This window comes from Pleurodeles waltl, chromosome 1_1 (assembly GCF_031143425.1).
Source record: "Pleurodeles waltl isolate 20211129_DDA chromosome 1_1, aPleWal1.hap1.20221129, whole genome shotgun sequence".
Taxonomy (NCBI): Eukaryota; Metazoa; Chordata; class Amphibia; order Caudata; family Salamandridae; genus Pleurodeles; species Pleurodeles waltl.
This window is the reverse complement of record NC_090436.1, coordinates 220736799-220750406: the sequence shown is the minus strand read 5'-3', so window position 1 is coordinate 220750406 and position 13608 is coordinate 220736799. Positions and strand designations below refer to the sequence as shown.

General features: G+C 47.3%; 1 protein-coding gene across 6 annotated transcripts in view; it reads left to right on the top strand.

The window, feature by feature from the left end:
- Positions 1 to 13608, top strand: part of CPLANE1 (ciliogenesis and planar polarity effector complex subunit 1) — a 1992329-nt gene that overhangs the window by 264219 nt on the left and 1714502 nt on the right. For all 6 annotated transcript variants that reach the window (XM_069221234.1, XM_069221235.1, XM_069221236.1 and 3 more), the window contains one exon: positions 2525 to 2780. In XM_069221234.1, coding sequence (XP_069077335.1) covers positions 2525 to 2780 — 256 coding nt within the window. The remainder of the gene's footprint in view (positions 1 to 2524; positions 2781 to 13608) is intronic.

The window sequence follows — 13608 nt, the reverse complement described above, 5'->3', positions numbered from 1 at the left end:
CTTCAGCCCAAGGGCAGAGCACATGGTACAGAATGTGAAGGCACCCCTGCATGAGCAGATGTGCCCCCACAAACCCCAGACTCCATTCCCTGGGTTTTGTAAGTGTGGGGAAGCCATTTTCAGGTATGTAGTGGACACTGGTCAGCACGAATAGTTCAGCCACGTAATGGCTTTACCAAACCTAGGCATGTTTGCTATAAAAAATGTTGAACTCATGCAACTGCACCGATTCCAGTGTTAGTTGCATGATACCATGTACTCTGTGGGTTCCTTAAAGGATCTCTGGGATCTGCTTATACAGCCTTGCAGGGTCTGCATACCAGCCCGTGCTGCTGCCAACCTTAGCACTGTTCTGCCCACATGCTGATGAGCCTAACTCGAGCAGGGGAAGGCAGAACAAAGGATTACCTGTAGGGAAGAGGTGTGACCACCTGTCCCCTTGAAATGGGTGTCTCTGCGCTGGGGTGGGGTAGCCTCTCCATGCAGAAGGGCACAGTTGGTGCCCTCCTTGCATAAATCGGTTTGCACCAGTGCAAGAACCCCCAGATCCCACTCTGACGCTAAATCACACAAAGGACAGGGGGTGCCCCCCTGTCCAGCTCCTCCCCTATGGAGTTGCACAGTGCTGTGCCAGGTGACCACTTGATTCTGCTGTCTTGCAAAAAAGGTGTGCAGTGGCCCTTGGGAGCATCTGACTGGTTAGGCCAGGTCGGTGGCACCCCTGACCCCCCCTGTGATAGGTGGGTCTTCACAGACAGTGTCCATCCTCCTTTTAGGGTTACTTAAGGACTCCCCTGAACGTGGCTCCCTGGATTCGTCGAACAAGACTCTACAAGGAACTCTCTGCAAGACTCTTCTGCAAACCTGGCCACCAGAACCACCGCTGGTCTGCCTTAGGAACTGACACAAGACTGTATCCGGTTGGGAGGGTTTTCACTGCAACATTTTCTCCAGCTCCTGCAAGAATTCTAAAAACGTCCGTGGGTGTGCATCCTCCAGGGTCACAAGGACTCTGTTTGCACTAGGAAGCAAGAAGGATTTTCCTTGCTCCGCTGGTCATCTCTGGATGACCTGTGGACTTGGCACGAAGAACACTCCTTGCTTGGGGCCTCTAGAGTCTCGGAGGCTCTCTCTTCCCCGAATTACGGCCGCGATCCTTGCTGACAGGAGCCCCTCTCGGCCCCCCAACCAGGTTGTCAGCGAGCTGGCTCAGATGTTCACCTCCTTGCGCTGAGGCACAGCTCACACTGTTTTTGCTGGGGCTCACCCGTACCACCAGCCGCTGCTGCCATCTTGTGTGCCGCCTCGCCTGCTGATTTGCAGCCTCCTTCGGACCCCCAGGAATCGACTTCACCTGATCTCTGCGTTGTTTCAGGAAGGGAGCAGGATCAATTTAGGGTGCTGAACAGGGGCATAGATGGTGGCGGATGACAGAAGGGTCCGAAGCACTCCTAGAGTGCGACCGCCATCTTTACACCCCAAGCCACACCCCCCATTGAGTGTTAATATTATGTGCTAGTGAATGGTGATTACAAGCATAGGACTGCTCTGCTTTGCTACCCTGAGAGGGTTAAGCAATAGAATGTGGTGTTTGGTTCCCAGTGAGGGGAAAATTGTGCACCTATTACATGCACAAGCCTCACATCCTGCACAACTATTCCTTATAACTGATATTTTAGTCATCTCAAATGACTTCAATGATTTTGGTAACCGTGTATGTATGAAGAGAATGTGTAATGTAGGATGTGTTTGAACATATACCACATATAGTGACCTTCTGGCCTCTTGGCTCCCACTCATCAGTAAGACCCTGCAACCAGCCTGTGTCCTCAGCGCTCACAGTGCATGGCTTTTGGCCATGTACAATTATACTGTAATTTGTTTTTCATGATTTCCATCCCAAAAAAAATTAATGTGCATCCAAGGAGACAGATATCCTCCTTGTGGTTAATAGATGCTTCCTTTGGTCCAAGTAGAACCTCACATCTTTTTTTTCATGAAACTAGCCTCTTATACAAACATTATTTGAATTGAGGCAATGAAACAGTAACCTTTGACTTATGATTTGCTATGCGTATTGTTCATAGGACCTACGTGTCGTCTTGTTTTATCAATATGTCTATAGCTATTAACTTTGTCAACCATTAAAGTGTTGATATTTGCCTAGATGTTTTGAATGCAGTGTGTTTACTTGACAGTCACAAACTGAAATGGCATCAGGGAGACGAGGTCTGATGTCTTGTAAATGATAGATGAGTAAATAAAGTAGTTGGCAGCAGGTAAAAGGACCAAACAATAAGTAAAAAGTTAATGAGTACCAGTAATGGTATATTGATCTAAGCGTCTGTTCAAAGCAGAAGTTTCACATGCACTATTGCTGCCTGCACATTTTTCCTGTATTTTATATGACCATTTACATCTCCAAGCATTTATAAAGGTGTAAATGGAATTTATTCAAGAACACTTCATGCCATTTGTTGTAATAGTAATATAATGATAATGTTTCACATTTTCTATTTTTTAGATCATCTGATGCTGCATTGCAAACTGCAGATGGAAATAGTTCTCTTGGGTCAACAGCGTCTGAGAAAGATATGTTGAGACAGAGGTTTTCTGTTACGACACACCCACGATCACCCTATCTGATTGTCTCTGATGGTTACATGGTTACTGCTCTTAGATTCATAAATAACTATTCTCCATCTTCCTTTATGAAGTCACTTCTTCTAGATTCAGCCCAGAGTCTGGAAGCAATGCGCCAATTGCATCTTCCCTCAAAGGTAATGTGGTTGATAAATTACATTTTAAAAGTCCTAAGATATATATTATTTTTATATACATTTCAGTAATACGATTTTCCATCTTGGCATCTTCATTAATATTCATGAACACAACAATATCATCTACATACAGGATCCCAGTATATATATATATTTTAAATCACTCTCCTTATTTTTGTAAAGCTATCTTAGACAGAGTTTGTAATATAGCTTGTAATTATTACTAGGCTGTTAAAGTTTTTTGTTTCATTTCTATTTTTAAGAATACGCAATCCCTTTGAGCAGCACTTCTCAAACTTTGTAGAACCACGACCCAATGTTTAGAATGACAAACGTTTGTGACCCACCTAGCTTTAGTGAACATGGGGTGGATGTAATAACCCATTGTGGGGTATCACACAGTCATTTACAGGCAGCACACATTCCATTTAAAAGGTCACTAAATATGCACAGATGTATTGTTTTACTATATGCAACCCAAATGATAATGTGTGGAAATCTGGTTTCAGTGAATAGTTCTCGTTTGTGCATCTCATTGGACACTACCTGGTTCCCCCTAAAAAATGCCCACTAAATTCAGTATTTAGTGGGCTCCCCTAGACCAAGATTGCAGATTGCTGTGGAAGAAAAGAAGACGGCACCAAAGAACCCGATGGGACGAGAACAGAGGACCTGCTGCACCAGAAGAGGCTCCAAGACCCCTGCTTGCTGCACCAGAGTCCCGACAATCGCTGCTCTGAAGGAGATAACCACTGGACTGACCTCAAAAGACCCTGATGAACTCTAGGCTTCGCAAGTAGTCCGAGATCTCCCTCCTGAGTGGAGGCACCACTCAAGAAACCAAAGGAACCTGCATGGAATCTGAAAACCGGTGAGGGACACTTCACCGACCGGACGATATTTCCACAACCGGAAGTCGCACCTGGACCAAATGACACACCAATGACAGCCTTGGCGAGAACTGCAAGTATGCCAAGTTTGGTGGCACAGCACCCTCCTTTGCAGAGTTGTGCAAAAACCTCAGGTACTGGTCAGTGGATTCAGATACCACCCAAAACATCGCCCCCAGAGCTGCAACTGGACCGGGAGGAAGCCCCAGTCGACGGACCTCAGTGACACCCCGAACCTCCCTCCAGAGTGCCCCTGACGTCTTGCAAGACCCCAAGAAGAAAACTTAACTCCAGCTTCAAAGGGCCCCTTTGCGCACACAATCCAAGACCTTCAAAACGTCCTGCACCTAGCTGCCCTGAGTCTTGCATCATGGGATCTGCTGTGTGCCCCGGGTCCCCAACCCCTTGCTACCTCAACAGCCAAAGGGGACCCCAAGGCACCATTTTTAAATCTGCATACCAGCTGTAGGAATTTGGCTCTGTATATGCTATCTCAAAGTGAGAGATAGTGTGCACAGAGTCCAAGGGTTCCCCTTAGAGGTTGATATTGGCAAAATTAGATAATACTGCTTTATTTTGTGGTAGTGTGGTCGAGCAGTAGACTTATCACAGGGTAGTGTTAAGCATTTGTTGTACACACACAGGCAATAAATGAGACCACACACTCAAAGACTTAGCTCCAGGCCAATAGGTTTTTATATAGAAAAATGTTATTTTCTTAATTTAGTTTAGAACCACAAGATTGAGAATCTAGGTAAGTACATAAATTGCAAGGCACTTCACACAGGTAGGTATGTAACTTTGAATTAAAACAGTAATGTACCCAGTTTTGGCAAAAATGGCAATAAGCTATTTTAAAATTCAACACTGCAAAAATCAACAGTTCCTGGGGAAGGTAAGTAATAGTTAGTTTTTCAGGTAAGTAAAGCACTTACAAGTTCAGTCTCCTGGTCATAGGCAGCCCACCACTGGGGGTTCAAGTCAACTCCGAACACCCAGCAACAGAGGGCCGGTCAAGTGCAGAGGTCAAAGTAGGGCCCAAATAACATAGGTGCCTATGGAGAACAGGGTTTCTCCGGTTCCAGTCTAGCAGGTAAGTACCTGCGTCCTCAGGAAGCAGACCATGGGTGTTTTGTAGAGCACCTGGGGGGTCCCAAACAGGCACACAAAATATACCCTCAACGGCACAGGGACAGCTGGGTGCAGCGTGTGATCAAGGCATTGGGTTGTAGATAGGAAACAATGGAGAGACCCGGGGATCACTCTGGCGATGCAGGCAGGGCACAGGGGGCTTTTCGGGCCAGTCACCGACTGGGCTTAGATGAGGGCCACCTGCTGGTCACTCCTGCACCGGTGGTTGGTTCCTCTCGGTCCTGGCGGTTGTGGGTGCAGTGCTTTGTTCAGACATCAGGTTCCTTTGTTACCGGGCAGTCGCGGTCAGGGGGAGCCTCTGGATCCTCTCTGCAGGCGTCGCTGTGGAGGTGCAGGGAGGTCCACTCAGGGTGTCCACGTCGTTGGAGTCGCCTGGGGGTCCTCTCTGCGGTGTTGGTTTCTCTGGACACGGGCTGGGGGCGTCGGGTGCAGTGTGTGAAGACTCGCGCTTCCGGAGTGAGGCTGAAGTCTTCTTTAAAGATGGTTTCTTGGTTGTAGATTTGGACAGAGCCGCTGTCCTCTGGAGTTTCTTGGTCCTTTAGGTGCAGGTCTGTCCTCTGAGTCCTCAGAGGTCGCTGGTCCCGCTGGATGCGTTGCTCTGCAGGTTCTCTAAGTCTGGAGACAGGCCGGTAGGGCTGGGGCCAAGTCAGTTGTTGTCTCTGCAGGGCTTTTAGGTCAGCAGTCCTTTTTTCTTCAGGTTGCAGGAATCTGATTTCCTGGGTTCAGGGTCGCCCTTAAATACTCAATTTAGGGGTGTGTTTAGGTCTGGGGGGCAGTAGCCAATGGCTACTGTCCTGGAGGATGGCTGCACCCTCTTTGTGCCTCCTCCCTGTGGGGAGGGGAGGGCACATCTCTAATCCTATTGGGGGAATCCTCCAAAAGAAGATGGAGGATTTCTTAAGGCAGGGGTCACCTCAGCTCAGGGCACATTAGGGGCTGTCCTGACTGGTGGGTGACTCCTCCTTGTTTTTCTCATCTCCTCCGGACTTGCTGACAAAAGTGGGGGCTGTGTCCGGAGGGGCAGGCATCTCCACTAACTGGAGGGCCCTGGGGCTCTGTAACACCAGACTAGAGCCTTTGAGGCTCACCACCAGGTGTTACAGTTCCTGCAGGGGGAGGTGAGAAGCACCTCCACCCACTACAGGCTTTGTTCCTGGCCACAGAGTGACAAAGGCACTCATCCCATGTGGCCAGAAACCCGTCTGGATGTGGCAGGCTGTCAGGAACTGGTCAGCCTAACACTAGGAATTGGACTGGTATACAGGGGGCATCTCTACGATGCCCTCTGTGTACATTTTTTAATAAATCCCACACTGGCATCTGTGTGGATTTATTGTGCTGAGAAGCTTGATACCAAACTTCCCAGATTTCAGTGTCGCCATTATGGAACTGTGGAGTTCGTAATTGACAGACTCCCAGACCATATACTCTTTACGGCTACCCTGCTCTTTCAATGTCTAAGATTTGGCTTAGACACTGTAGGCCCATAGTGCTCCTGCTACTATGCCCTCACCTGTGGTATAGTGCACCCTGCCTTAGGGATGTAAGGCCTGCTAGAGGGGTGACTTACCTATGCCACAGGCAGTGGGTTGTGGGCATGGCACCCTGAGGGGAGTGCCATGTCGACTTAGTAATTTTCTCCCCACCAGCACACACAAGCTGTGAGGCAGTGTGCATGTGCTGAGTGAGGGGTCCCCAGGGTGGCATAATACATGCTGCAGCACTTAGAGACCTTCCCTGGCCACAGGGCCCAGCTACAAGGGACTTAGCTGTGTGTCAGGGTTGTGCCTATTGTGGGGACAAAGATACAGTTTAGGGAAGGAACACTTGTGCTGGGGCCTGGTTAGCAGGATCCCAGTACACTTTCAGTCATAACTAGCTTTAACAAAAGGCAAAAAGTTAAGGGGTAACCATGCCATGAGAGGCATTTTCTTACACCAGCTCTTTTTCTAAGTGGCCCTTCCAGGAGGCCCGGTGCGAAGAGGTTTTCCAACACTGCTTCCGCCGGAACCGGTAGTCGCCCGAGCCTCTCCTGCTGGCACAGTGTGCCCACTGACTACTACAACCATCCTGCAAATGAAGAGACTGATAACTCAACTGTGTGATTTTTACTAAATATTTAAATGTGACTGTGCATTGATTCCAATGGTGCGTAGTTATGCACAGAAAGACTAACTTTTCTAAAACATCAAAAAGTCATAACTTGAAAAGTACTTAACGTATTCTTAAGATCTTGGTCTTAAAATGTATATAAAAGTTTGAAGTATTTTTTATGAATTCTGGTCTTGAGTTATTCATTGAGTGTGTGTGGTTCATTATTGGATTTGTGTGTACAGCAAATGCTTAGCACATCTCCTGGATTAGCCAAACTGCTCAACCAGCTACCATAAAAATTGGAGCATTAGGTGGTCTAATTTTTCCCTCTGGAAACCAAAGTGTGGTTGCCTGGACCCCCTTCAAAGTGTGCCTAGTTTTGCACACTACATAGAGGGCCAGCTTCCTACACATGACACCATTTCCTTGCATGGAATGTGTAGCGCTTTGATGCCAAAGTTAGGTTTTGTGTTATCAGTCACGCTTACTTCATCCATTCCTACATATCATGAACTACTGTACAATGGCTCAAATTTAGTAGTAACTAATGTTACTTGTTGTGGCTTGAAACCAGGCCAACTATACCTGATTACAGTTTCTAAAACAATACAGTGTTGTGGAAGGACTTTCTACCCACCACCTCAACATGTAATCAAAAATTTCCCTTGCCTAGTACTAATATTAGAGGCATGCTTTTCGATGGAATTAGAAAATTAGTTCCAGTATTATTAAGAAAAGAAGTCACTTTGATTCCTGTGGCAGAAACCTACAACCTGCGTACAGCCAGAGCTGCTTCAGAGATTTAGAGGGTGTTAGAGACGCAATACCTGACTCACCTTGCTGATGTTGTGTATACGATTTTTAATTTGTCAACAACTGGTATTCTGCATCTTTTCAAGAACATTGGATCTAGTCTGGTGACTGGGTTTAAAGAGGTATTCCGAATTGTATACATTTTTCACTCTTCGGTCTCCAGTATCTTTGGAGGATTTCTGACCATTCTATAGCTCATCGGGTTTGATAATGTCGTCTTTTTCCTGATCCAATGAGGAAATCAGTAACCTGGAATCCAGCTGATCAAAGATGCGGGGAAACCCCAGCACACTACCTGGGACATTCTTGGCTTTCTTAACGTAGCGAAAATTGGATGCTTACCTTCCGCAAAGTAGACAACACACAAGTGCAACCTGTGTTTTGGAGTATAAACTGTCCGGCTGAAATCATCTTGGATCTACAGCTAGAGAAACCTCCATTAGCTTTCCTAGGAAATGTTGCTGCATCTTTTGCAGTTACTGTAGGAAAGTACCATCTTGCCTGGCATGTTACCCCCATTTTTCACTGTATATATGTTGTTTTAGTTGTATGTGTCACTGGGACCCTGGTAACCCAGGGCCCCAGTGCTCATAAGTGTGCCTGTATGTGTTACCTGTGTAGTGACTAACTGTCTCACTGAGGCTCTGCTAATCAGAACCTCAGTGGTTATGCTCTCTCATTTCTTTCCAAATTGTCACTGACAGGCTAGTGACCATTTTTACCAATTTACATTGGCTTACTGGAACACCCTTATAATCCCCTAGTATATGGTACTGAGGTACCCAGGGTATTGGGGTTCCAGGAGATCCCTATGGGCTGCAGCATTTCTTTTGCCACCCATAGGGAGCTCTGACAATTCTTACACAGGCCTGCCACTGCAGCCTGAGTGAAATAACGTCCACGTTAATTCACAGCCATTTTACACTGCACTTAAGTAACTTATAAGTCACCTATATGTCTAACCTTTACCTGGTAAAGGTTAGGTGCAAAGTTACTTAGTGTGAGGGCACCCTGGCACTAGCCAAGGTGCCCCCACATTGTTCAGAGCCAATTCACTGAACTTTGTGAGTGCGGGGACACCATTACACGCGTGCACTACATATAGGTCACTACCTATATGTAGCTTCACCATGGTAACTCCGAATATGGCCATGTAACATGTCTATGATCATGGAATTGCCCCCTCTATGCCATCCTGGCATTGTTGGGACAATTCCATAATCCCAGTGGTCTGTAGCACAGACCCTGGTACTGCCAGACTGCCCTTCCTGGGGTTTCTCTGCAGCTGCTGCTGCTGCCAACCCCTCAGACAGGCATCTGCCCTCCTGGGGTCCAGCCAGGCCTGGCCCAGGATGGCAGAACAAAGAACTTCCTCTGAGAGAGGGTGTGACACCCTCTCCCTTTGGAAAATGGTGTGAAGGCAGGGGAGGAGTAGCCTCCCCCAGCCTCTGGAAATGCTTTGTTGGGCACAGAGGTGCCCAATTCTGCATAAGCCAGTCTACACCGGTTCAGGGACCCCTTAGCCCCTGCTCTGGCGCGAAACTGGACAAAGGAAAGGGGAGTGACCACTCCCCTGACCTGCACCTCCCCTGGGAGGTGTCCAGAGCTCCTCCAGTGTGCTCCAGACCTCTGCCATCTTGGAAACAGAGGTGCTGCTGGCACACTGGACTGCTCTGAGTGGCCAGTGCCACCAGGTGACGTCAGAGACTCCTTGTGATAGGCTCCTTCAGGTGTTAGTAGCCTTTCCTCTCTCCTAGGTAGCCAAACCCTCTTTTCTGGCTATTTAGGGTCTCTGTCTCTGGGGAAACTTTAGATAACGAATGCATGAGCTCAGCCGAGTTCCTCTGCATCTCCCTCTTCACCTTCTGATAAGGAATCGACCGCTGACCGCGCTGGAAGCCTGCAAACCTGCAACATAGTAGCAAAGACGACTACTGCAACTCTGTAACGCTGATCCTGCCGCCTTCTCGACTGTTTTCCTGCTTGTGCATGCTGTGGGGGTAGTCTGCCTCCTCTCTGCACCAGAAGCTCCGAAGAAATCTCCCGTGGGTCGACGGAATCTTCCCCCTGCAACCGCAGGCACCAAAAAGCTGCATCTCCGGTCCCTTGGGTCTCCTCTCAGCACGACGAGCGAGGTCCCTCGAATCCAGCGACACCGTCCAAGTGACCCCCACAGTCCAGTGACTCTTCAGCCCAAGTTTGGTGGAGGTGAGTCCTTGCCTCACCTCGCTGGGCTGCATTGCTGGGAACCGCGACTTTGCAAGCTTCTCCGGCCCCTGTGCACTTCCGGCGGAAATCCTGTGTGCACAGCCAAGCCTGGGTCCACGGCACTCTAACCTGCATTGCACGACTTTCTAAGTTGGTCTCCGGCGACGTGGGACTCCTTTGTGCAACTTCGGCGAGCACCGTTTCACGCATCCTCGTAGTGCCTGTTTCTGGCACTTCTCCGGGTGCTACCTGCTTCAGTGAGGGCTCTTTGTCTTGCTCGACGTCCCCTCTCTCTGCAGGTCCAATTTGCGACCTCCTGGTCCCTCCTGGGCCCCAGCAGCGTCCAAAAACGCCAAACGCACGATTTGCGTGTAGCAAGGCTTGTTGGCGTCCATCCGGCGGGAAAACACTTCTGCACGACTCTCCAAGGCGTGGGGGATCCATCCTCCAAAGGGGAAGTCTCTAGCCCTTGTCGTTCCTGCAGTATTCACAGTTCTTCAGCCTAGTAAGAGCTTCTTTGCACCAACCGCTGGCATTTCTTGTGCATCTGCCCATCTCCGAGCTGCTTGTGACTTTTGGACTTGGTCCCCTTGTTCCACAGGTACCCTCAGTCAGGAATCCATCGTTGTTGCATTGCTGATTTGTGTTTTCCTTGCATTTTCCCTCTAACACGACTATTTTGTCCTTAGGGGAACTTTGGTGCACTTTGCACTCACTTTTCAGGGTCTTGGGGTGGGTTATTTTGCTAACTCTCACTATTTTCTAATAGTCCCAGCGACCCTCTACAAGGTCACATAGGTTTGGGGTCCATTCGTGGTTCGCATTCCACTTCTGGAGTATATGGTTTGTGTTGCCCCTATCCCTATGTTTCCCCATTGCATCCTATTGTAACTATACATTGTTTGCACTGTTTTCTAAGACTATACTGCATATTTTTGCTATTGTGTATATATATCTTGTGTATATTTCCTATCCTCTCACTGAGGGTACACTCTAAGATACTTTGGCATATTGTCATAAAAATAAAGTACCTTTATTTTTAGTATAACTGTGTATTGTGTTTTCTTATGATATTGTGCATATGACACTAAGTGGTACTGTAGTAGCTTCACACGTCTCCTAGTTCAGCCTAAGCTGCTCTGCTAAGCTACCATTATCTATCAGCCTAAGCTGCTAGACACCCTATACACTAATAAGGGATAACTGGGCCTGGTGCAAGGTGCAAGTACCCCTTGGTACTCACTACAAGCCAGTCCAGCCTCCTACATTGGTTGTGCAGTGGTGGGATAAGTGCTTGAGACTACTTACCACTCTTGTCATTGTACTTTTCATAAGAGAAAAATATACAAAACAAGGTCAGTGTATATACACATAGACAAAAAGTTTTGCATTTCCTCTTCTCACTGTTTTCTAAGTGCTGAAAAGTACTACTAAACTTTCAAAAAAGTTCTTAAAAGTTTAAAAAGTTTTTTTCTGTCTTTCCAAAAAGTTCTGAAAACTTTTTTCTCTTTGTCTATCACTTTAACTCTCTCTAAAAATGTCTGGCACAGGCCAAAAAGTTGAACTGTCCAAACTTGCATATGATCACCTTAGCTGGAAAGGAGCAAGGAGTCTCTGCATAGAGAGAGGTTTGAGTGTAGGGAAGAATCCTTCCTTAGAACTGTTAATTAATATGCTTAGAGTACAGGATAAGGCCATAAGTGCCCAATCTGTAGAAAAAGTAGCTAATGGTTCTCAATCTGATCCAGGGACTCCCCCAGGAAAAGGTTCAGGAAAGAAACTTCTCAGCCTGCCCATTACTAGACAGTCTAGCATAGTTGGTACAGAGGTTGAATCACATCATACTGATGATGTGCTCTCACATTATACTGGTAGCCAAGCTGTTAGGGTGCCCTCTGTAAGGGACAGGTCCCCTTCTGTTCATTCCCATCATACCTCTGTATCTAGAAATGTCCCTCCCACCCACCCTGATGACAGATTGTTAGAAAGGGAGCTCAATAGATTGAGAGTGGAGCAAACCAGACTGAAGCTCAAGAAGCAACAGCTGGATTTGGATAGACAGTCTTTAGAAATAGAGAGGGAAAGACAGAAAATGGGTTTAGATACCCATGGTGGCAGCAGCAGTATTCCCCATAGTCATCCTGCAAAAGAGCATGATTCCAGGAATCTGCATAAGATAGTTCCCCCTTACAAGGAGGGGGATGACATTAACAAGTGGTTTGCTGCACTTGAGAGGGCCTGTGCTGTACAGGATGTCCCTCAAAAGCAGTGGGCTGCTATCCTATGGCTATCATTTACTGGAAAAGGTAGGGATAGGCTCCTTACTGTAAAAGAAAATGATGCTAACAATTTCCAAGTTCTTAAGAATGCACTCCTGGATGGTTATGGCTTAACCACTGAACAGTACAGGATAAAGTTCAGAGATACCAAAAAGGAGTCTTCACAAGACTGGGTTGATTTCATTGACCAGGCAGTGAAGGCCTTGGAGGGGTGGTTACATGGCAGTAAAGTTACTGATTATGACAGCCTGTATAACTTGATCCTGAGAGAGCATATTCTTAATAATTGTGTGTCTGATTTGTTGCACCAGTACTTGGTGGACTCTGATCTGACCTCTCCCCAAGAATTGGGAAAGAAGGCAGACAAATGGGTCAGAACAAGAGTGAACAGAAAAGTTCATACAGGGGGTGACAAAGATGGCAACAAAAAGAAGGATGGTAAGTCTTCTGACAAGGGTGGGGACAAATCTAAAAATGAGTCTTCATCAGGCCCACAAAAACACTCTGGTGGGGGTGGTGGGCCCAAATCCTCCTTTAATCAGAACAAGGAAAAGAAACCATGGTGCTATTTATGTAAGATAAAAGGCCATTGGACAACAGATCCCAGTTGTCCAAAGAAAGGCACCACAGCTCCTACCACTACAACCCCTACTGCTACACCTAGTGTCCCTACTAATAGCAGTAGTGGTGGGAGCAAACCTACTAATAGCCAATCCAAGGGAGTAGCTGGGCTCACTTTTGGTAATTTAGTTGGGGTTGGTCTGATTAGGGAGACCACAGAGGCTACTTTAGTCTCTGAAGGGGCTATTGACTTAGCCACTTTGGTTGCTTGCCCCCATAACTTGGAGAAGTACAAGCAACTAACCCTAATAAATGGTGTTGAGGTCCAGGCCTACAGGGACACAGGTGCCAGTGTCACAATGGTGATTGAGAAACTGGTGCACCCTGAACAACACATACTTGGACACCAGTACCAAGTAACCGATGCTCACAACATAACACAAAGCCACCCCATGGCTGTTGTAAATCTCAACTGGGGGGGGGTATCTGGTCCAAAGAAAGTTGTGGTAGCCACAGATTTACCTGTAGACTGTCTACTAGGAAATGATTTGGAGACATCAGCTTGGTCAGATGTGGAGTTGGAGGCCCATGCAGCAATGCTGGGCATCCCAGGGCATATTTTTGCTTTGACAAGGGCTCAGGCCAAAAAGCAAAAAGGACAGGGAAGCTTGGATCCTGGAACAATGGACCAAGTGCTCCCTAAAGCTAGGGCTAGTAGAAGCAAACCACTTCCTACTATCCCTCCCTCTACAGTGGATTCAACTTCTGAGGAAGAAGAATTCCCTCCCTGTGCAGAACCTACACCAGAGGAGCTGGAAGCAGACACTGCTG